At 49.8% G+C, this 23497-nt stretch overlaps 1 protein-coding gene across 1 annotated transcript; it reads right to left on the bottom strand.

Annotated features, from left to right (window-relative positions):
- Positions 1 to 1474: 1474 nt before the first annotated feature.
- LOC144161611 (neprilysin-1-like) lies at positions 1475 to 20775 on the bottom strand. The gene is made up of 5 exons (XM_077692248.1): positions 20754 to 20775; positions 7979 to 8097; positions 5316 to 5660; positions 3289 to 3990; positions 1475 to 2518 (listed from the first exon to the last, which is right to left on the bottom strand). The coding sequence occupies exons 1-5, from the start codon at positions 20773 to 20775 to the stop codon at positions 1475 to 1477; spliced, it is 2232 nt and encodes a 743-aa protein (XP_077548374.1).
- Positions 20776 to 23497: the final 2722 nt, after the last annotated feature.

The following is a 23497-nucleotide window of genomic DNA, read 5'->3' as shown; positions in this document are numbered from 1 at the left end:
CGAAGGAAAAACTGCCAGGGAGACCTCCTGATGTCCCTTTAAACGTACGTGCCATCCCCAATCTGCCAACTGGTGAACGCAACGCATTTAATACGAACCTCTCTCACGCGATGCACTTTAACTAGGCGCGTTACAGTTGCTTACAGAAAGGGAAGCGTAAATTTGGGGCACAGTCACTACTCGGCTTTCTAAAGGAATTCAGTGTGCCCCATTTCCTGTGTAAAAGTTTCATTACGATCAAAAAAAGCATGTCAGAGCTGGGGCGGTATTGCCGTGTTTTGTCCATTTTGTGTCCTTTTCAAAAGTGTCCCTTTTGAGCGAGCCCTGGTTGGCTAAAAGCGAACACCCAGAAGTGACGTAAGCACGGCGGAGCTATGAGCCGTAGCTACTCGGAGCAGAGGATTTGGAGCAGACGATTTTTGCGTCGCGGTTCGCTCGCGGAACAATAAACACATAAAAGATACTCTGATACGGTTTCAGTTCTTTGAAATGCGTTTGCAAGAACAGTTACATTATTTGAATCAAAGGCCCACTGCTTAACCGGAAGTACGTCATGATGAAAGGGACGCAAAAGGGACAGTTACGCGAATACCGCCCCTGGTGATCCCCTCTACGCAGGGGCTCAAATTTTGTTTGTCACTTTCACCATCCAGGCATCAAGAGTTTCGGCTTATTAAGCTAATGCGTATGTTTCCTCCGAAGGAGAGAACTGGCTCAAGAGCTAATCATAAGTAATTTGTAGAAAGCGGGACTTTACTATCAGTCATTAAAAGGTTCTGTTATTGTGTCTCCTCGAAAATAATTAAAATAAACATAAAGTCCTTACTGCACACAGCCGGCCAATGTCCCTGTGTGAGCTCAACGCCGTTACCGTGAGAAGAAGGAAGACCGGCACAGGAAGACCGGCATACCACGGCCTCCGCATTAAACAGCAAAATAGGTGGTCCGCAATAAACACAGTCCAACTGCCGTTGTCTCCTAGGTCACCCAGTTTCAACTTGGATACACCTCGTCAGGTACCTTCCGCCCATCCATCATCATTCGTGTATACCAGGGGATGTTGGCATGCACATACGTAGTAAGACAACACACTCGCGAGATTATGTCTGCGCCGCCGAAAACAGCATGCGAAAGGCCTAGAAAGTTTCTTCTGACAATTAAATCACGCCATGCGATTAAAATAAAAGCTACAGAAGCACTTCTCACGCAATAACAATCATAGCCATCGACATAATTATTTTTGTCAACAAACATCACAAATGGCACGAATGTCTTCAGACACTGGGCACAAAAAAATATGCCCGGAGTAGGGCCTGAGCTGACATACTTCACCAAAAAGCTCACTGAACGTTTAAGTGCATAACCGTATCAAAATCCAAACACTCACAATGAGTACAAAAATAGTGGGGGTTCAGCAAGTACTGAGACAAGCCGTACGGCAAAAAAGTACGTTTTTGCACTGGTCACGACCAATTCAAATCAGCTCGCACTTCTTTGTCGGGTTCATCGGCGTGCCGGTCGCACACTGGAAGGCTTGTGCAAACTCTGGCAGCTTCGACAGCGGCAGGTTGCAGGCCGAGGGCGGAGTCTCGCCGGAGATGTTTCCGCGGCACTTGGGAAGGCAGTACGCAATGAAAAGCAGCTGCGTACCGCTGTAGCTCGTAAAGCCCGGCAGCCGCATGATGAACCGTCGGTCGCCCCGTGGACTTGCGGCGTAGGCTTCGTCGTACGCGTCGACCAGGGCGCCCAAGGCGAGGGTCTCGGCCAGGGCGAGGAAGAGGTTGGTGTCTCTGGCGAATGGACTGTCCCGAAAGCATTTCCTAACAGGTCCTTCGGACGCCAACGGCCCCGAAAGGTGGTAGGCCTTGAGCGTGAGCACGCCCAAAGTTTTGGCGATTTCGGCTCCGAAAGCCCCGAAGTTAACACCGGGGATGAGGTGGAAGTCGAAGATGGGGAAGGTGATGGCGTAAGGCATGAGCTGCAAGTCGGGCCGCCCGTAGAAGATTGCGCTGAAATGAAGCATGGACAAGGACGACAACACTGCGCTCACCTCTACATCGGTGCTCACGTCGAATTCCGGGCTCCGCACAGCCACGTCCGAAGACGTCTTGCGGAAGTTGGAAAGGAGGGCATTTTCGTCCAAGTCGGAGAACATCTGGTCTCCGCTGGCTTTGGCGTGGCTTCTGGGCTTCACTTTCGTCGCTCTGCCACTTCCTTGGATGAGGCCGAAAAGTGTGTCGAGCGAATTCCAGTCAGATACTACGGTGACATTTTTGTCGTATCCGCTCCATCGGAGCAAGCGATCGTGGAAGGCCCTTCGCACTAACAGGGCGAGGCGACGTGCCTCCTCCAGCGTTGAGGAAGTCTGGAACTGCTGGTTGTATTGCCCGAAGAGGTGGGGTCCAGAGACAGCGAAGGCCCGGCTGAAGCAGAAGGCCCCGTGTAATATTTTCGCCGCGTCGAGATCAGCGCCGTAGAAGTTCGCAATGAGCTCCTGGTTCGCGAACAGGGCTCCCACCTGTAACGAGTTCCTTCTTTTGTTGCAAAGGAAAGCCGCTGTTGTTTATTAAAGGGGTCATAAGGGGCCCTGCAACTTTGTTTCATTTGAACGAAGGAGCCTTTCTTAACTTCCTCAGCCCAATTCAAGTTGCGAAAGACGTTTTTCAAGGAAAAGCAAATGAAAACTTAGGAACTTTTAAATTTCCTGTAATACTGCCATGTTATGGGCAAAAATTACGTAATATGGGCCAGTACTGAAACAAAATTTCATCACCGCACTAACCGGACGTTAACGTTCAAGTGAAACGACCAAAGAGAACTAGAGGGCCCACTACAATAGACCGCCGAGTAATGTTTCATGGCGGTGGCTTAGCTCGGCCGCCGCAAATCGAACAAACCAGCTTCTGTGACGTCACTGTGAAGTCGCCCGGAAGTGTCGAGGGAGTATGCCAAATTGTTTGGAAATTCTTTTCGATTACCCACGGTGTACAACGTCGGCAATCATATGAGTTGACGACCCGCACTCCACAAAAACCAGCTAGCTGTTCCTTTCGGTTTTTTTCTGGCCTTGCGAAGCCACTGTGTTTTATTACCCACCCTGCAATAGTTTTTAGATGACGTAAATTGCGGGCGGTAGGTGTTTGCGCCCGCAAGATAAGTCACGTACTGTTGGCGCCTTCTGGTTGCACGCTTTCGCCAACTAAGGCAATTAAAGCTTCCACGACAAGATCGCTCCCTGAGGGTCACCTAAATTTACGACCACGAAATAAATCGAGAGAAACCCCTCACCTGCACGGTACACCAGGAAACGAAAAGATGCATCCTGGCATTTTTTAGTTTCTTCCAGAGCCACAGGAAAGTATTGAAGTAGTCCTCGTTTGCTGTGCCAAATTGCAGCCCGGAAGGCGGTGTGCTGTCATTGAGGCCGAAGCTCGAAAGAGTCTCTTCCCATACGTGACGGGAGAGTCCGATCTCAGGAACGTCCATAATGCCCTGCGCGGGGACCGGTGGGATGACGTCGGCCTTGTAATACGCCCGCCTGAGCTTGGAGACCGCTATCCTCTCCGCGTCGCTCACTTGTTCGAAGGTCACCTCGTCCGTATAGTTGCTTTCCTCCCCGCCGTGGGATTGCCGCAGGTGTTGGCGGAGCACGTCGAAATACGCTCTACGCTTGTCCAAGGTCGAAGTGCTGGACGTCTTGTTGAGGATCTCTATTATGGTCCTGCCGCTGTTTAGGAGAAGCGTATTAAACGAATTCGCCCGTGGGGACTTCCAGAGCGGTATGACGCGAAACATGACATCCCAGCCCAGCCGGAGCGAGGTCGCCAGAAGCATGTGCGGTATGTCGATCTTGGTGGGACGAAGCGGCCACGTTATCCCGGCTTCCCTGAGGGCCGCCTTGACGCCAGCCACTTCGTGGCGTGTTCCCTGGAGCACAGCGTCGCAGCTGCGGTACAGCGCCAATCCACGCTGCGCGCTGTTCTGGCCAGTCTTCGAGAAGAGAGGCAGTTGCGAAAGGAAGACGTTACATGGAATAATCAGAGATAGAGGGCCGCAGCGAAATATTTAAGCTGTACGCGAACTGAAGGTATCGTAACACTATTGGTAAACACGGACCCGCGCATAGCCAGGCTTTACTGTTTAGGAATTGAACATGAATACTGGTTCTGACTTCGGAATTACTGTCCTGTGTATATCTGACTTGCTGCACAACTGTCACACACAAAGCAACCATGACCTTCTCGTGGTTATCAAGTAAAAATCCCCGAAGATGTCCATCTTTACTGCCGGGTTAAGTTCCCTCTAATTCTTTCGCCCTGCATGCTGCAAATCGTTTCGCTGGTCAATTCGGTTATACCATCCCTCAAACCGCTTTTATACCGTGCACATCTCCCTCCGCTGCTTGGTAGTCAATCTCACTTACTGGACCCGCCTGTCAGTTGTTTCTGCCCTTACATTCGGACCAGACTACGCTTATCTCTCTTAATTTGGGTGTAAGATTGTCTCCACACCCGAATCTCCAATATCGGTATCTCACATATCTTCTTCTGAACCGTTACTGCCATCGTCATTCTACAATGGCTCTTTCAGCAGAATCCCCTTGTTTGGGAAGATCCAAGATTTCTGCCTCGTATCATCGTCAGCTTTGCCCTTTGCCCTTGTATGAGACCAGGAGAAAAGAGCAAAGGTGATTGTGGCAATATTTGTACGCAAAGTACTCTCCTGATAAAGTTACCCATTGGTTGCGGGCAAAACCACTTTGCAAGTGCTTTACCTGCAACGCAAGATGATTTTACTCGGATCGAGAACGCTTCATATCAGCTGCCAAAAACGTCCACTCACCTGTTCTGCCAAAAAGCAGAACAGGTGAGTATAAATCATGGAAGGCGACTTAGTATGGCAGCGGAAATCAACTGGTGATGATGTGGATTTCCCCCAGCGTTAGGAAATCAATCACGCTTGTCTACTTGCCGATCTCAATAGATTATTATCAGGCTTTTTGTCTGAATCACGGCTTGGCTGCGCACCGCACGCATGTCGCGACCTCTGCGTTCTTGTGCCCCATTCTGTAAGTGAGCGCACTAATAGTTGACTGATATAATTATTGCTCAATTATTACGAGCATAGTGACTGAACTTAAATCATATGATAGTGATGTTTGTAATGATCTTATCGGTTCCCAGTCTCCTTTATCAGACCTGTTTGGAGTACTAGCAATACTAAGTGAAAACGTATTATAACCGCAGTTCTAACTGCTGGTAGGTGCTCTGTTTTCCACGGTCGTGAAAGATCGCCGAGGCGCATGCGCAGCGCACCTTGGGCAGGTACGTGACGTTCACCAGCCGCGTCAATGTCTCGATGGCGCCTGTCACGACGAGCTGCGGGACGCCGTGTTGCTTTCGGCGGGACCAGCCGTCGCACACGAAGTGCGTAAAGCTCTCGCACGGCCTCACCGACTCGTTCAGTGCGTCGCCCAGGAGATGTGCGTACTCCTCGCAGCTCTGCGTCCCGCACACTTCGTGGGCGATGACGCGACGGTAGAAGAAAAGGAAAACGAGCAGCAGAAGGCCGCCGAAAATGACGGCGGCGACCACGTTGGCGGTGACCAGCCGGAGGACTTTCTTGCAGCGCTCGTGCTCACTGTCATCCTCGAGCAAGTACTGCACACGTACGATATACTGATGAACGAATTGAAGGATTTATTTATTTGCTTATTTATTTATTTACTTATTTATATTGATTGATTGATTGATTGATTGATTGATTGATTGATTGATTGATTGATTGCACTCTACTTTTCGGGTCTCTGCATGTGCTTCACATGGACCAGCAATCGCCCCATGAATCTAAGGGGGGACCGCGCACACACGCACGCACGCACGCACGCACGTACGTACACACACATACTGTAGATGGAACGTTCCCAGAAAGGCCATAACCGAAGTTCGCGGGGACACTCTAACCACGGAAACACTCCATGCGCGTTGGGCAAAACTGGACGATCCCCTTCAATGTCCCTTTTAGCCTAGACTGTAACCGATATTTTATACGAATGCTGACATCCTCGGCCTTAATATCGACGATGATGATGTGATTAGATTGTCGATTTGTGGCGAAATATAAAACTGAGCTCCGCTTTCATCTTCTAAAACGCGCAATCTGTCGTCTCGCTATTGCAGTGATGAAATGCCTCCGAATGTAATACGTTTAACTGGGGCACCCCACTTTCGGCTGCCTGCTGTGCTGCCTAAATTCTGACGTAGCCATCGTGAGCACGGGAAATGTGTCGTACCAACCACTGACACGTGGGAAGACTATATCAGAAGCATAATTTCCTTTCACACAAGAAATCGCCAGAAACGGACTAACGCAATGCTACATGTAACCCTCGCTGTAGACGTGTCAGCACAATTAAACATTGCAGGTGAACCTTCTGCACCTGAGTGAATGAACTCAGAAATCGCGGGCCGGCGTGTCGGTTCTGCAAGAGCCACGTGCGGTTGGATGCTAGTGACAGGTATCCGTGGTGGGACTTATGGGGCGCCTCGATGCTGGGAGAAGCCCCATCTGCATGCCTGCGTGGGAAAAACGATGGCGGTGAGTAGGCGGATGGGCGCTCAACTCTCACAAAGCACGCCTTGCACACCCCGCCAAATTGATGCGGTTACCACGTGGCTGTGATTACCACGTGTTCCCTGCCACCGAACGAAAACCCGAATATGCAGGCGGCTTTCCATTGATATTCTAGCGATGCTGTAGGAAAGCCACATATCTGGGCTCCCGAAGGGCGGCGTGTTGACGAAGGCAATAGCGAAAGCAATGCGGTCGATCGATCGGGCCTGGTCGACCGTCACCGACGTCTATAACTCCCGTCATAGACGTTGGTGACGGTATTGTGGCTGAATACCATACGAAGGAGTGGTTGCTCCAGTTACTAGGACGTTTTAGCTTACTCTTCCTACTTTGTGTTCCGGACGTACTGTGAGGGCCGCATCTCGACTGGGGATGGGCGCATTCGTCCCGGTAGGATAGCTTAGATCCACTGGCGGACTGTCGATCCCTGCCGCGCCCGCGCATTCGTTCCCCTGAGGGGTGGCACGCCCCGCCCTGCCCGCGCGCTTATGCGTAGCCGTGTCCCGGTAGCCATAGTACGCAAGAAACGACGTAATACAAGGCAAGCAAGACCTCAGTGATCTCGGAAGAGTCGGAACTACAGTATCACGATTCACATACTGTCGAAAGGTCATGTTTAGATAACTTTCACGAAAAATGTCTGGCGTTGTAAAATAGTCGTCTCTAAACTAGACAAGAATGGATTCAGCCAGTGCGCACTGAAAGAGTACTATAACATCACACATCGACCGACCATTGCAGATAGTTCAATGGAGGGGTAGTTCAATACTCGGATTGCACATAGTTCACCACAGGAGAATGACACCTTCTGGGGGGATTTGTGGGTCATGCCATCGAAATCTGATGTTTGCTGCATAGAAACAGGCAGGCACGCCCTGCGGCGACGTCGAGAGGAATTTCATAATTCCACAATTTAGCGTGGGTTAACCGGGATGACACTACCGCTGCGATTATTATGGGAGACTTCACAAACCAGAGAAGAAATGGTTTACTCTTTTGGTTCTATAACAAATTCGGGTTTTAGTTGCACACCAAAACAATCACCCAACGGTCATGTTTTGGTTTAACTGGCCAAAACCGAAAGCGTGTTTTAATTAAAATTTTCAAGAAGCTGAACAAGGGTGGGTCATTCCGACGATTTCCCGATCAGAAACAGGAGACGCAACTACTGCACCACGCTACAATGCCAGACTGTGCTATATCCTCACAGACAGTAATACCCCCCAAAATGCAGTAAGCCTGTACAGCAAACTACGAGACATCGCCAGCCATGTATTTTTATCAGCTAAATTTAGTGCGTGCTTACGGAAATCTGTACACTTCCATAGCTAAAGGCGGTACTTACCCCGACAGGTGACTCGGTTTGCTGGATTTCGGTGGGGGTGCGTGCCCGAGCGATTCCGGGCGGTTGGCGGAGTGACTTCTTGAGCTCGCGGATTTGGTGGATGGGCCCGTTCCAGACGACTGGGCCGAGGGGTGAGAGCGCGTGTGTTGACCGGGTCCGCCACCAGAATCGGAGCTCCGTGGGCGGTGCTTCCCGAGATCCGGCCTCTTGCCCCGGCCTCTGGTGTGGTCTCGCTTAGGTACGAAGGCCATGAGGCGACTGTTCAGCCTTCAGTGTCGCTGCTGGTGGGATGGCCAACGGGCGCTTCTTGCAAAGGCGGTGTCGGGTTGGCGACAGCCGATCTGGGATAGGCGTCAGCCTGTTAGATAAACGACGTGAACTAGGCTGGGAGCGGAACGAAGACGGGAGGCAGGGATCGTGCCGAACCGCTCGTGTGGCTGTCTGCTTCCTCGTCGTCCCCACTAGTAGCGACAGAAAAAAAAGAAGGTTCAAGTGGTCAATCATAAACTGCGAAGCAAAAAAAGGGCACGGCGAAAGAAACAGGGAGAAGGTGTTGCTATTGTCTGACAATATTTTAGACACAAGAAGCAGCCGCCTGGCCCCTTTATTAACGTGCAGTTCACCTTACATTTAAGAGCGCCGCTTTTGTGCGAACCGTAAATTCGGTGTGGCCGGAAAAAATACCAGTAAAATACGGACCACTCATGAGCGCGTGCCTCGCAGTGACCGCCGAGCGTCAACGCCACGCGCAGTGGCTTTGGCAAATACAAACTCTGGCAAAAAAAAAACTCAGAGCAGTGAAAAAATTTCGAGCGCTCATGGGCGCCTCTCTCGCGGGCACCGCTGAGTCAGCGGCTCGCGCAGTGGCTACAGCAAAAAAAAAAAAAAAAAGCTCTAGCGCTGTGGTCAAGCCCTACTCCGCCTACAATGCTTGGCGTGAGGAACACGACTATATCGGTGCTCATGAAGATTACAACTATATATAGCGCAAAAAAAAAAAAACGACAGAAGATGTAAATAAACAATTTCAAACTTGAACAAATGCGTGAAATGTGTCATTAAGTGCTCACGTAGAAAGAAATCCTGCAGCTTTGCAATGGTTCAAGCCTTCCGCCACTTAGTGCAAACTTCGCCAGGTGAACTACAATGCTGAGGGTGACCGCATCCACCCCTCGCCGCTGAGAAGACGACGACCTCTTCGATGACGACGACGATTACTAGCACTCGCGGAGCTACGCAAATAAACAATGATACTTAAATTTGACTACGTGCCCAGCAATGCTCACCTACCACAGCTTCGGTATTCAAGTGATGCGCGTGAGTGCAAGCTTCCTCAACAACAGACAATCGTACGCAGACTACAGGCGGTGTCGCTGGCGCATCCCGTCCTCTTACACAAAATGTACCCGGAGGAACACGATATCAAGTGCCCGTTCTGCAAGAGCAAGGGAGGCACCCTGGCACACGTCATAGCCGAGTGCACTCACCTCAAGAACCCCCCACCACCCCTTCCCCCCAACTTCCCCAACCCCAATCCCCGAGAGCGATGGGCGACCTTGTTGTCCAGCCCCGACCTGACGACCCAACTCGCGCTGGCAGTCAGGGGCCAGGAGCTCCTGGATGCATATGGGACCCGCGAAGAAGGTTCCACCCCATCTGGTGCCTGCGTGCACTAACCACTTAATGGGCTCTATTAAAGTTGATTCTCTCTCTCGCTTCCCTGATTTTTTTTTACTACGGTCTATGACCATTGATTTGGGCTTATTAATGGTGGCTTGTGTAATAGACGAAAAGATAAAGAAGGCGACAGGCTCTCTGGAAAACGACGTGTGTTGTGCTGTCGACGTTCGCTCGCCACTTTGCTTGTTATTTCAGCACTTACCAGAGACCAAGCTCGGCGGCGATTGACGATGACGGCGATTGACGACGGCGATTGACGGTGACATGCCCCTTTCTCAATGACAGCGAGCCACCGCGCGCATTCTGTCGTGCTTTTTTTTTGTGTGTGTGTTCGTGCCGTTACAGGAACGTGTCACTGTGGCTTCCTCGCGCAATCTCGGCAGCGTTGGCTTCGTCCAGCGGAAAAATGTCACACATCGCTAGCTTCGTCCTTCTGCGACTTTTACCCGGAAACGGCTTCGCTCGGTGAGGAGCAGCCCCTTTTTCAAGACAGCGAATGTCTGCGCTCCGATTGTCGCGTTTTTCTTCATCGTATGCGTACTTTTACAGTGTCCTAGCTATGTGGTGCTTTCTCGCGCCACCTGGACGGCATCGGCTCCGTTCAGCGGGAAAATGACGGAACTGGGCGGGACGTCTTGGAGCGTGTCGCTCCCATAGCTGCTGTGCGCTTGTCTTGGCGTCTCATCATGCATCACTAAAACCCTCTTCCCACCACAGTGCCAAACCAACACGGCGGTACGGCGCGCAATTACGTGTCGCCGGCGCCGTCGACGACTGGCGGTCAGTATAAACCGGTCAGTAGGGGCCAGAAGTGATCACTTCTTCCAGTCAGTACTGATCCGAGCTTACCGTTGTATTTAGTGGATTGGCTTTGGACCTTAGAAAATATGTGGTTACGGGCCTCACAAACACTACCGTTGTGAGTAACCCCTTGGCTGGGGAGTACAACTACATCTGTCTCCTATGCGTTGCACGTCAGTTGCGTGAGTTCTGCATTCAGACTTTCGTTCCGTTTGAAAACTGCAGCCCTGCGCTGGTTATGCTCAACGAACTGGCAAATAAATCGCATTACCCGCTGCTGGTATTACCTCAAAACGCAACTTTCTGTAGGCGGAGAGCCCTCAGCCACTTTGAAAGGATACATCATCGAATAAACATGAATGGTAAATAGAGTGAAAAGGGAAAAAGCAAATGCTGTCCTTAAAGTGGCCATGCAGACACAACACAAGTTCGGTTCATTCGAAAGATTGCTCCGTCAGAATAATACTGATAGACACCCCTTTTAACGTAAACTTCGCTCAAATGAGCTGCATGATTGGGAAAAATCAAATGGCCGTGCGACCCACTTGCTTATTTCCCGCAACAGAACCTATGACGTCATAAGCTCTGCTCTGCGATTGGCTGAGGCCGGCAAAAGCAAACGCAAATTAGGCAGTGCTTTTAGGCTTGCCGAACGAGCTAGTTGCATTTAAATGTAGGGCGCATTCTTTTTATAGCAGTAAGAATTGTGGGGTAAACAATTAAAGTTTTGAACGAACACGTAAACAACGAAGCAGTTAATGCGGCTCTTTGCCAGCTAGCACCGTTAACAGAGCCGTCGGAAGCGCTGAAATTGTCCGCAACAACACTAGCCAACTGGCACAAAAGTGCAAACACTGACAGTTCAGCAGTATTGCAGCGCCATCTATGAAAGGGGGCGACAAACAAGATAATCAAACCGGCGCGACTGTGAGATGGTAGCAGCTCTGGTCTGTTTTGGGCCTGCTCTTAATACGTCATTGTCGACGTCACGAAAACACCATATAGCCGAAGAATTGAAATTTTGACTTGGAATATTTAAATTCTCAGTGAATGGAGCATCGTTTTCTGCCGAACAAGCGCTTAGGGCCCAAAAATACTAAATTTTTTAAATAAAAAAACGTATTTTGTCCGCAAGGCCGCTTTAAGGGCATCAACAACCTTTGAAGATTAATGTTCTTGAACAAACACAATATCTCACAATATCTCACAGCAATGAGCAAGCAATCATTTACGAACTTCCCATTGTCTGAAGGGCGGTCAACGTACGATGGGGCGCACCAACGACAGCTTTTGGAGAACACCAACTGCACGGAGTTTCGGGTGACCCGTGACCTCAAGCAAAAACCCCAAACTAAACTGGCAGTGAGGAGATAGTTCTTTTCGTCGTTTGATCAGACGCCACCACTATTGCCAGATAATTTTTTTTTTTTTGACAGAGCCGGTATACGTTTCGTGCGGACAAAGCGGGCCAGCGGTTCCGATGAGCGATGTCTGGTATGTGAGGGCTCTTGCCTCTTCCCATCGTTAGCTGAGCGTGAAATGGACACGGAGGGGACGGGAGAGACGTGGGCGGCCGCCGGCCGCTTGCGCCCGTGCTCACCCGACAGCGCGGCGTCTGCCGTGGACACGGAAGCGCGTCGAGCCGCGACTCTAATGGCGAATTCTATTGAGGGAACAGGAGCAGTGGCGTCGTGCAATGAGGAGTAGGGGACAGAACACTTGGGAGCACGGCCACTTCACGTGCCATTGGAATGCGGCACGCACCCGGAGAGCAGGTGGGAGAGGAAAAAACGACGAGGGGAAAACACGGTCCCGACCGGCTGTCGTGGCTTGTGTCGCCGAAATGGCCATGTATACGATAGCATTTATCAGGTTAAATAAAGGCGATCCGGCTACATTACTTGTAGTAGTAGCAATATGAGGCCCGCCTGCAAGATCGGCGAGTGAGGAAGAGGCGGTATCACTACGAGGGCCTCTCAATTACGACAAAAACAAGTAACAGCTAGCCGTATTAAGAGAGAGAGTAAATGTTTATTTAAAAGGAGAAGAAGTCGGTCTGAGAAATTGATCTTGGGCCTGCTACTTCCCTCTGGGGGGAGGGTACTGGCGACAGAAAGAGAAAGGAATGATTATGGAAGGTATGGGAAATGACAATGAAAGCGACGAATGAACTATGTACAAGCAGTAAAACCAATAAACATCTCGCGTACAACGGGGCGCTGAATCAGATGACTACAGTTCACTTTTCAGCACATGACTATCATCCATTAAAAAAAAAAGAAACTGCTCAGACATTATTTCGCAGTCTGTTCAATTTTGTCGCAACCTAGAGGCGAGAATCCAAAGAGGAGTCACCAAGAAATGTAAGCAGGGCTTTAACGGCAAGGCTTTGCTTCCTGTTGTCAGCCCACGTGCCCAAAATCTTTTGTTCGGACAGAGGGCGAGTGTCCAAGCGTAGTAAAGCTGTCTCAAGGTTCATTCGTTCACTAGAGCACTTTGGACAAGCACTAAGCAAATGTTCGATAGTCTCAGGACAACCGCACAGAAGGCAGTCTGGGCTGTCCTTTCGTCCCATTGTGTGAAGATACTTCCGAGTCAATGCTACTCCAAGACGCAGCCTGTGTAGCAATGTCTGTTGACTTCGGCGAAAACGAGGAGCATGACTGACCCAGAACGTCCGCTCTGGATCGAGCTTGTGAAGGAGTTCAGGTCGATTCTGCGGGTCCGACGAATGCAAGGCTGCAGGTTGTTTACGTGCTCCGTAGAGTATCGCGTTAGCATCCTGCCTTGTGATTGGTATAGACAGGCTAGTTCCATTGTGGCATGCCTGCTGTGCTTCTGCATCCGCCAACTCATTTCCAGCGATGCCACAGTGACTTGGTATCCACTGAAACACCACCGTGTGGCCCTTTTCATTCAACTTTTTAAATAGGATAGCGACATGAGTGGTCAGCTGATCGTACGCGCCTCGCTTCATTGGGCACCTTAGTACCTGCAGCGCTTGTTTGTAGTCGTAAAAGATAATCCACTGCTGTAGCCCTTCACAAGAAATGGTGCGGAGTGCTTCGCGTAAACCGACCAGTTCTGCTGCAGTAGGCGACGTCATGTAAGCAATCTTGAAACGTTGGGTCAGGTCTTTCCCAGGCATAACGACTGCCGCAGCCGACGAAGACGCCGTGACCGAGCCGTCAACAAAAACATGCGATGCCTCTCCGTACATTTCACTGATGTAAAATAGTGAAAGTTGTCTTAAGACCGAAAACGCCATGTGGGATTTCTTCCGATTCCAGGAATCGACAACCGGACCTGTAGATCAGGTACAATCCATAGAGGCACTTCTGATATTTTGGCCACTGCAAATCTGAAGGCAATCAAATGTTGCTGCGCCGAAATACTTCGGGAGTAGTTTGAATCCGGCCGGTCCCTGAAAACACTCAAGAGTGGATGGCACTCATGTCTTGTCACATGTCGGAGGTGCACACGAAGAGGTTCTGGCGCGAGGCAAACTTGAATTGGACAGACTCGCGCTTCTGCGATCGTTTCACGTGTTGATGTGCATCGAGGCAACCCCAAACAGATTCGTAGGGCTTGTGCCTCTGCACTTTGAAGCACGCGTAATGACGATCGCCGAAGGTTACACACTATATGGGCACTGTATTGCAAATAGCCAATAAAGAGCGCCTGGCAAAGGCGCAACAGCGATGAAACCGATGGGCGCCATGATTTCCCTGCCATATGTTGAAGGACGTGGGTGAAAATTTGTAATTTCCGTCTTAGTGCCGAGACATGTTTTGACCATGACAGATCTTTATCAATTGTCACGCCGAGAAATTTATGATGCGTGACACATGGAATAACAGCTCCTTCGATCTTCACCGGGTAGCATATCATGGGTTTTCGGGTAAATGCCAATGTTGCAATTTTGACGTTGAAATTTGAAGTCCTTGGCGGCGTAGCTACGTCAAATTGGCAGATACTGCTTTCTGAAGCCGTGCTTGCACGTGAAGTCGCGTTACACCTGATGTCCAAATGCAAATATCATCCGCATAGGCAGATACTGGTACTGTTTTAGGGAGAACTTTAGTGATTCCAATGAGAGCCAGGGTAAATAGCGTAGGGCTGAGGACTCCTCCTTGTGGCACGCCGCGCGTGACGGGGTGATCGGATGTCACTCCATCAAGTGTGGACATGAAAACCATCCGTCCGTGGAGATAGCTCGCTATCCACTGATGCAACCATCCTCCAATACCGATGGACTGAAGGGCATCCAGAATGGCATCATGGGAGACATTATCAAATGCTCCCTTAATGCCCAGGAACACGGCAGCTGTAAGACGACGGCGGTGTTTCTCATTCTCGACGGTAGTGACAAGGTCAATAACGCAGTCTATTGAGGAAAGTCCTTTGCGAAAGCTTGTCATGGCGTCTGGGTACAAGCCACGCTTCTCCAGAAACCATTCCAGACGAGTGAGGACCATGCGCTCCATCACTTTGCTGACACAGCTAGCCAATGTCACTGGCCTGTAGGACGAAATGTCTCGTGGAGACTTGCCAGGCTTCAGGACGGCCACTAAACGACTTCTTTTCCAGTGGTTTGGGACAGACCCAGAACACCAATAGAAGTTGTAGAGGTCCAACAGAGCTTTGTTTCCTTGCGTGCCGAGATGGCAAAGTGCACGGTACGTTATTCCATCAGGCCCAGGAGCTGTAGAACGAGCCGAAGCAGAGAGCGCTACAATGAGCTCGTGGAGCGTTAAAGGCACGTCTAGGCGGCTATCCGCAGTTGGAGGAGCACAGCGATGTAATGGAGCCATGCCTGCAGCATTGTCTCTTGCCACTTGAATGCGGAAGTCTTCGGCAAAGTCTGTGTCCATGCGGTTCTGGTATACGGCCAGAGCTCGAAATGGATGCTGATGAGTGGGTGTAGATGGCAATGCACGAACGATCTGCCATATCCTGGAAAGTGGCTTTCATGGGTCTAATCTGGAGCAGAAGGATCTCCAGCGTTGTCGGCCAAGCTTCTCTAAATAACGCTGCACAAGTTTATGATTTCTGCGAAACGCTCTCAGGTTAGAGACAGCTTTTGTCCGCCTGTACCTGCTTTCAGCGCGACGTCTAACAGCGCGAAGCATTTGGTACAAAGCGTCCCCTGGATTCCCTTGAGAGGAACATTTGGCATCACTGGTTGCCTGGACATTTCTCAGTTCAAAATCAGTCACTGAATCCAAGCTACTACACGACAAGTCAACAGAATACCGAAAGGCCTGCCATTCAGTATAACGTTGTACCCGTGTTCGTTGTGAACCTTGGTACCAAGTAAACTGAACATACCTGGGCACGTGGTCACTTCCGTAAGAGTCAACATCAGCGCACCACACGGCTTTGGACACAAGGCGTCTAGATATAAGTGTGAGGTCTAGGCAGCTGCTGTAAGTTGCGCCCTGGAAAAATGTTGGCGAACCATCATTCAGAATGTCCAAATCACGAGTCTGGATAAAGTTCGCGAGACGTCGCCCTCTTGTGGTCTTCACAATGCTTCCCCAGATCTCATGGTGCGCATATTGAAGTCACCTACAATGATGTGAGGTACAGGGCAGCCGTCAATAATCGTGTCCAAGTGGTTATCATCGAATCGTGTACGGGGTGACACATATCCAGATATCCCTGAAAATGTGTTGGTCTTACACTGCACCGTGACAGCAACATATTCATTGCTGCTGTGGGCCGGAACTTGGTGCCTAATATAGTTTAAATCATGGGGAATGCAGACTAACACTTTGCTGGAACTTCCACTCGCATCCGACGAAAATTGTTAATATCCAGATAGACGAAAAGACGTGATATTTGGCTCGCAGATCACAATAATAGGATAGTGATATTTCAACACTCTTTGCTTGCAATCTTCCAGGCGACCTTTCAGGCCTCGAGCATTCCATTGGAGAATGAAGGACTGACGAATTCTTTCCTGCAGGGTCGGTTGCTGCGACATCAGGGCCATTGTGCTGGTTGTTGGTTGAACGAGGCCAAAAAGGGCTCCACAGCATCCAGGATTTGTACAGCTGTCTGCGCAACTGGTGTTTTGACGCGACCAATAACAAACGCCGGGCAGCTATCAGCTGCTTAAACAGCGCCTTGATTTGCTCATCTGTAGTCGAAACTTGTCCCCTATCTTTTTACGTGTTTGGTTGCTCCTCTTTTTGATTGCGTTGAGTATGACGCTCTTTCAGGACTCGAGAGTATAGTTCTCCTTTACGCTGCTTTGCTTGTAAATGCCGAGGTGGCTCTTTTGCAGATGCAGTCGTGTTTGGAAGTGGCAACTGAGGTGCCGCTGAGCAGTGTGTTTCTCTTGGACGATGCTTTACTTGTAATGGCTCTTGTACGGACTCAGTCGTGTTTGGAGGACCTGGCAGCTCAGGTGACAATGAGCATGGCGAACCGTGTGCACTGTCCTTCACATTTGCCGATTCCAAAGATGGCAATGCTGGGAAATGCTGTTCATCAGATACCTTTGTAGCTTGTGGTGGAGACTCAGGCTCAGAAAGGAACGCCTTCCTTTGATGTAACGCGCTCACACGAAACGGGCATCCACTGTAGCTGGCTGGGTGATCACAACCACAATTTTCACAGGTAACGTCTCTCTTGGAATTCATAAAGTCGTGTGGGCGTCCGCAACGTTTGCAGCGCTGCTCACCTCTGCAAGATTTCGTGATATGTCCGTAGCGTTGACACTTGAAACAGCGTGAATGTGACTCCGTGTAGTCGGCGACGACGTGCCTTGTAAAGCCCAAATTGATCTTCTCCGGGCGTTCGGAGTTCGGCGGAAACGCCAGCATAACCGCGTCGTCGACGCAGCAAGAGCTCGCGTCCAGGGGCCAGGAGCCTTTGGACTCATATGGGACTCGTAAATAGGTCGGGGCTGGACATCAAAATATCCCATCGCTCGGGTAGGGGGGGAAGCGGAAGGGGGAGGGAAGGTAGGGGATTCTTGAGCTCAGTACACTCCGCCAGTATGTGCGGCAGGGTGCCTTCCGTCTTTTTGCAGAACGGGCAGATGGGGTCGTGTTCTGCCGGGAACATCTTGTTCAATAAAGCTGGGTGCGCCAGTGACCCCGCTTGTGCGCGGCGCACTATTATTTGTTCCTTGCGGTCGAGTTGCTGGTGCGGCACGGGAAGCCTGCACCTGGCGCTCCTGTACAGCGTGGTAATCTCGCGGTAGCTCGTAACTGGGTTCGGTATTGTCCTCTCCCCCTCTGCTAGTTTGCGGGCGCATTGGTAGGCGAGGGCGTTGCCTTCCACTGTCGAGTGTGCCGGAACCCACACGAGCTCTACGTCTCGTCCCGGTGGGCTGCGCTTTGCGAGAATTGCTAGGGCCGCGTGGGAGACGATCCTCTTGCGGTAGTTGCCGTAAGCCGTCTTGGAATCTGTGACAATCGTATGCACGTCTCCGTGCGTGAGGGCGAGAGCGATGGCCACCTCTTCTGCTTGGCTGGCATCTGTCGTCCGTAAATCTTTGCCCTTTTCACTCGGAGACAACAATACGGGTATGCCAACAGTTCTCCGCTTGCGATGACTCACGACCTTGAATTCCTTCTGATCCATGTCGGCCATCTCCATAGTATTATCTCCCTCTTCAGTAGGTGTAACTTTCTCACAAGACGGAGCACCAACAGTGGAGTCATCGACGTCGCCTTGATTGGGTCATTAACATGGTGGTTCCACCGTTGCTGCTTCGGATCTCTTTTCTTCTGTTGTACCGCTTCCCGTTGCAGTCAAGGCAGCAGCCATAAAGCAAACCACCGCTGACCTCGCTTGATTTCCGGGAGCTTCTCAAAACGGTTTACTCAGATGAAGTCCCATGCGACGCATAAGGACTATGCCTCCGTGAGGAGGCTGGCGTTCCGGCGGAAATCTTGGCAGAAAGGACAAGAAAAAGCGAAAAATAACGGAGCTGAGGCGCACAACAGCTTGTCAGCAATCGTCGTCGTATTCACGTATTAAGAGGCTGTATTCTGCACATATGCGCCATCTCTCAGGGTGGAGTAGAGGTTAAAATGCCATCTACTTGTTCTTGGAGTGGCTAGTTCGAGTCTCCCCAGCGCCGTTAGTTTTTTTTTTTCCCTGCCTCTAGCGTATTTGAGAGCTGAGAACGGATTTTTCAGTAGAAGAAACGCCCCCGCCCACGCAGAATCGTTAAATGACGTACAACCAAAGTGGGAAGCTCCTTCACTGGGTCTGTTTACTGAACGGCACCGTTGATTCTGGGCATGGAGGTCACTGAGAGCAACCCAGTAGCGACGCGCCGGCGTGCGCCGTGTCGTCGCTCCGTAGCTCGACGAACATACGACGTCCTGCAGCGGGAGATATCCCGCCGCGCGAACTTCGTCGTGAAAGTTCGCTCCATGTATTTCGGCCTTTAACCATCCCAGCAATCTCTGCGGAAAAACATTTGTAAGTAAAGTCGGGCCGAGCACGTGCGGCGGTAGGAAGCACTCGCATGCTTGTAAGGCTCACTGCCCATTGCGCAAAGTTGCAAATGCACGATGCACACCGCCGCGCTCTCCGGGCCGCGCTTGCCAAGCCGCGACAATTCGCGCGACCAAAAAAAAAAACAAAAAAAATGGGGGGGGGGGGGGGGGGATATGACGTTAAAGGTCATGTGACTTCCTTCGTACTGTGCTTACCCGCCTTTCAAGCGGGAGCAGATCGGACTGCTCCCGACTGCTCTCGGAGCAGCGAAAGTGATCTCGCTCTACCACTGGATGACGGTGCTCCTACTCCCGTTACGCCACTGAAACACGCCTGCTCAGGAGAGAGCACTTTCAGAGTGCGTCTGAGTGCTCCTGCTCTCCCAATGGAATTCGCCATAAAGCCCTAGCCACATTCACGCGAAAGCACGCGTCGCGCGAGCGTCGGCGTCGTTCGGCGGGAACGCGCCGACACGCATGGAGAGGGTGAGTGACCGCATGAGACCAGCAAAGTCAGCGCCCGTCGCTGCGTCGGCGGGCGTTGTGGACACGTTTGTATTAACCATCCCATCCTGTTGAAGTCATTTATGAGCAGTTATTGTCGGCTGTTCAACCGCAGTTAAGACCCTAGCTTTGCAAGAAAATATTACTTGGCAGTCTTTATTCATTGCGAAGTACGCTTTCGGGCAAATAATATAATGCTGCGAAATGTATTTCAAGTCATTACCGTCAAATCTGAACAAAATAAGATAGGATGATAAACGAAGACCCACTTCGCAAAACTTCTTTACTTGCTACTTGATTTAACCTTAATGTTATGCACCGACTGCAGCTTCATGAATTTAAAGTGTAAGCAAAAGAATTTCACCATGGTCTTAATACTCGGGGTACCGACGAACGTCATTTGTAGGTTAAAAGGCAACGTACACTGCCACCCTGTCTTTACCCTGCAAAAAAAAGCTGATCAAGCCCTCACCGCAAAAAAAAAACAAAAAAAAACATTGAGGTTCTGCCAAGATTCGAACCATGGGCTTTAAAAAATAAAACCCTATCACCCAACCGCCAAACCGCTTGACCACGCCAGGAAATGATGATGATAAATTCTTTTATTAGGAAGGGGAGGACCGAAGGTCGCTGGAAGGGGAAGAGGGGGAATAGGGAGGGAGGTAGACGCCCACTAAATCATGCTCGCCAGGCCACTGGCAACGCCAAACTGGGCTAAGGTCACCAGGTGTTGAGGATTTTCGAGAATGTCCCTATGTAATGATTCTATATCTGAATTTTGAAAAACATTATGGTCCAGTCTATGAATATCAAAAGCGGAGCAGTGCAGCACAAGATGGTCCATGTTTGCTTCACACACAGTGTGAAAAAATGTACATGTGCAGGGGGCAGTGGTGCCAATGCCCGTCTTCCTGTCAGCAAGTGTCTGCCACTTATGGATGATATGAGGTGTAGTGGCCGTGTTGGCAAGTACTTTGTTAATAAATATTTCTTGCGATCGGCTGAGGGGTAAATTCTTAAAGATTTGTGGAGGTCAAGAACCTGGTTTACTAACCCAGGCTGCCAACGAATATTGTCGGGTGTGTTTTGTTTTGGTTGTATTTGAGAGACTTGAGCAGTGGCAACGCTTCTTTCTTACGTACCTATATTGGAGCTGAGGACAATCATGCTTGTAATACAAGCGATGTAACCACATCTCCCTTATTTGAATCAAGAAAAGCTATCGCACATCCTCGGTCTCCTATACGCATGCCACAGTATACCCACGAATGGAATGGAATGCGCCGCCAGCAATCCAGCGTTGATAACGATTGCTCGTCACGCACCGATCTTGCAGACCAGCCCCATCTTACTAATACTACAAGTGATGTAGCCATAGCTGTCTTATTTAACTCACAAAAAGCTATCGCAAATCTCCGACCTCTCCGATGAAAACCAAGCAAGCCACAAATGAATGAGCGTTTTCGAACAGAAATAGCTTGCAATTTGTCTCACGGCAACCGATTACTGCAAGTTAAAAATACATGTATTAGTTTCTGCTCAAAGGAATGACCACAAACCACGAAAAAGACAGGAAACCCGGCCGCAGCAGTTTGCTTTCCGATGCTTTCTCGCGCTGCGTCGACGCCGATATCTGGAGAGCATAGGCAGACATCAGCGCTGCTCGCGCGTCAGTAAGGTGGCTAGAAGAGCTAGCGTCAGCTCGCTTCACTACGAATTTTTGGCAATGCGCGCTGACGCGTGTCGACGCGGGACGACGTCGACGCGTGAAAGCGCGGAAAGCACGCTGATATGGTTGGGCCCCAATTTGCCCTGGCCGGCAGACGCGACGCGTTTCAACCCGCACCTTGTCTGCGGCCGTCGCGACGCGGCGCGTGGAACCCAGCGTGGACGCGCGTTCGCATGGCCGCCCTTTCATAAAAATAAGTTGTTCTCTTCTAAATGGTGAAAAAAAGGTTTACTATAACAAACGCATAAATGCTTCGCAATACACACTAGTGAGGGATATGAGTCTGTAATAATGCGCATGTTTACGCATACCAACTTAACGAACTGGTGTGACATTTGCAGTTTTCTAGTCCCAAGGAAGTTCACATGAACTACGAGGCATTCTAAACAAAACAACAACATATCCAGAAATCACGGAGGCACTTGTTTTGAGAAAATAGCAGTGGATGAGGTCGGGTCCAATGGCTGAGTTTTACTTTAGCTTACGCACTCCTTCAGAGCATACTGAAATTTTCACATAATATGAGTGAGATTTCTGGCATCAATATTCAAAGCCTTTTAGCGAAAGGTTAGCTGAAGGTTTGCGAAAGGTTCCTTGGATAGCTGAGGCAACGAAGGGCGTCCATCAAAAACAAAAGCTTGCATAAAGAGCATGTGTTTGCAATACCCATGGCAAACGCTGATTTTTTATTTATTTGTCATTTATTTTATTTCGTTATTTATTTATTTTTGTTTATTTTTTGTTGGTTTGTCTGCTTGTTTATTTAAGTACGTCGATACATACCTTGAAGGCCTGCACAGCGTTGGGGAAGGAGCACGTGAAGATAAAGTGACAATAACTTAATCTTTAAATGTACTTAAGATTGCTTACGTATGTCCAGTAGATGTGTTTGATGTTTTGGCCTTGAGAGCATAAAAGCAGCCCCGAGATCCCAGATGGATTTGTCAAAACGTGATAAGCCCCGAAATTTGTGACGACTCTCTCCTGTGCAAGAAAGACCCGCCCGTTTCAATGACGAACACCAAATAGCCAGCCCTAGGCTTCTTTTTTTTTTTTTTGAGGCGGTTGGTAACGGATCAGGAGCCGAACTTTTGTTTTTTTTTTATTGTAGGGTTTTTAACGCGCCGACGCAACGCAGGCGATGAGGCGCGCCGTAGTGGAGGGCTCCGGGTTAATTTGGACCACCGTGGGATCTTTAACGTGCGCCGAAATCTCGTACACACGGGCGTTTTTGCTTTTCGCCTCCATCAGAAAAGCGGCCGCCGCGGCCGGGAATCGAACCCGCGACCTCGTGCTCAGCAGCGCAACGCCTTAGCCAAGGAGCCGAACTTTGGGAACGTCCCGTCATATACGAGCATAACATCACAGGAAGCGTCGTCCTGCAGCCCAAAAAACACTAGTCATTATGTTGTGCAGGTCATGATGCAATCTTGCGGCTATTCCGCTATGTACAATGCACGAGATAACGCCGAACCACCAATGGCGATGGAATCCTTGAAAGTAATAGAAATCCTTAAAAGCTGAAAATTTTCTGTCGCATCTGCGGCAAGTACAATTGCTGTCTATTTATATGTCCTGGGGTCCGGAACGACAATCTTGGCGAGTAAGATTGTGGTTCACGAGGAAAGTAAATTTTATATTTCAGGTTTTTTCTACACAATTGTTGGCGCACGCAAGCTTGAAGTACAAAAAATATTTTTATAAAGCTGTCCACTTTGAGCATCTCATTATTCTGGCTTTTATCTAACTTCGTAAGTACTAATGCTAACGAAGTTCAGAAATTTTCGCGATTGAGTAATAATAAAATTATTACTAATATGAATCAGTACGAGATCCCAACTTCACATCGCGTTTACCGGAAGGCTTAAAGGGGCGAAAGGAGCTTTCATCTTCCTTTTTTTGTGTGCAAGTTTTCTAAGTCCACAAAACCAGTACGCGAAATTGTATGAGAACCACGGGGGAAAAATTGTGAGAGAAATAGGAAACCCGCCGTGGTTTTATTACCAGGCGTAGGAGGACATTAAAGTCGCCTGATCTCCTGGCAGCCCACCTTCTACACAACGAAGAGACCTGGGGCGGTATTCCCGTGTTTTGTCCCTTTTGTGTCCCTTTCAAAGTGTCCCTTTTGAGCGAGCCCTGATTGGCTAAAAGCGAACACCCGGATGTGACGCCATGCAAGCACGGCGGAGCTATGAGCCGTGGCGCCGTGGCTACTCGGAGCAGACGATTTTTAAGCAGACGATTTTTCGTCGCAGTTCGCTCGCGGAACAATAAACACATAAAGGATACTCTGATACGGTTTCACTTCTTTAAAATGCGTTTGCAAGAACAGTTACGCTA

This window comes from Haemaphysalis longicornis, unplaced genomic scaffold (assembly GCF_048455015.1).
Source record: "Haemaphysalis longicornis isolate Haplotype H1 unplaced genomic scaffold, Haemaphysalis longicornis Haplotype H1 scaffold_12, whole genome shotgun sequence".
Taxonomy (NCBI): domain Eukaryota; kingdom Metazoa; phylum Arthropoda; class Arachnida; order Ixodida; family Ixodidae; genus Haemaphysalis; species Haemaphysalis longicornis.
This window is presented reverse-complemented; position numbering and strand designations above follow the sequence as displayed.

Bases quoted from the DNA above. Each gene is read 5' to 3' on its own strand.
- LOC144161611 (XM_077692248.1), bottom strand. From the start codon at position 20,775: ATGGGGCTGGTCTGCAAGATCG. The intron at 5,661-7,978 runs GTAAGTACCGCC...GTACGTGTGCAG, and splicing joins AAACCGAGTCACCTGTCGGG to TACTTGCTCGAGGATGACAG. The intron at 2,519-3,288 runs GTGAGGGGTTTC...AACTCGTTACAG, and splicing joins TTTCCTGGTGTACCGTGCAG to GTGGGAGCCCTGTTCGCGAA.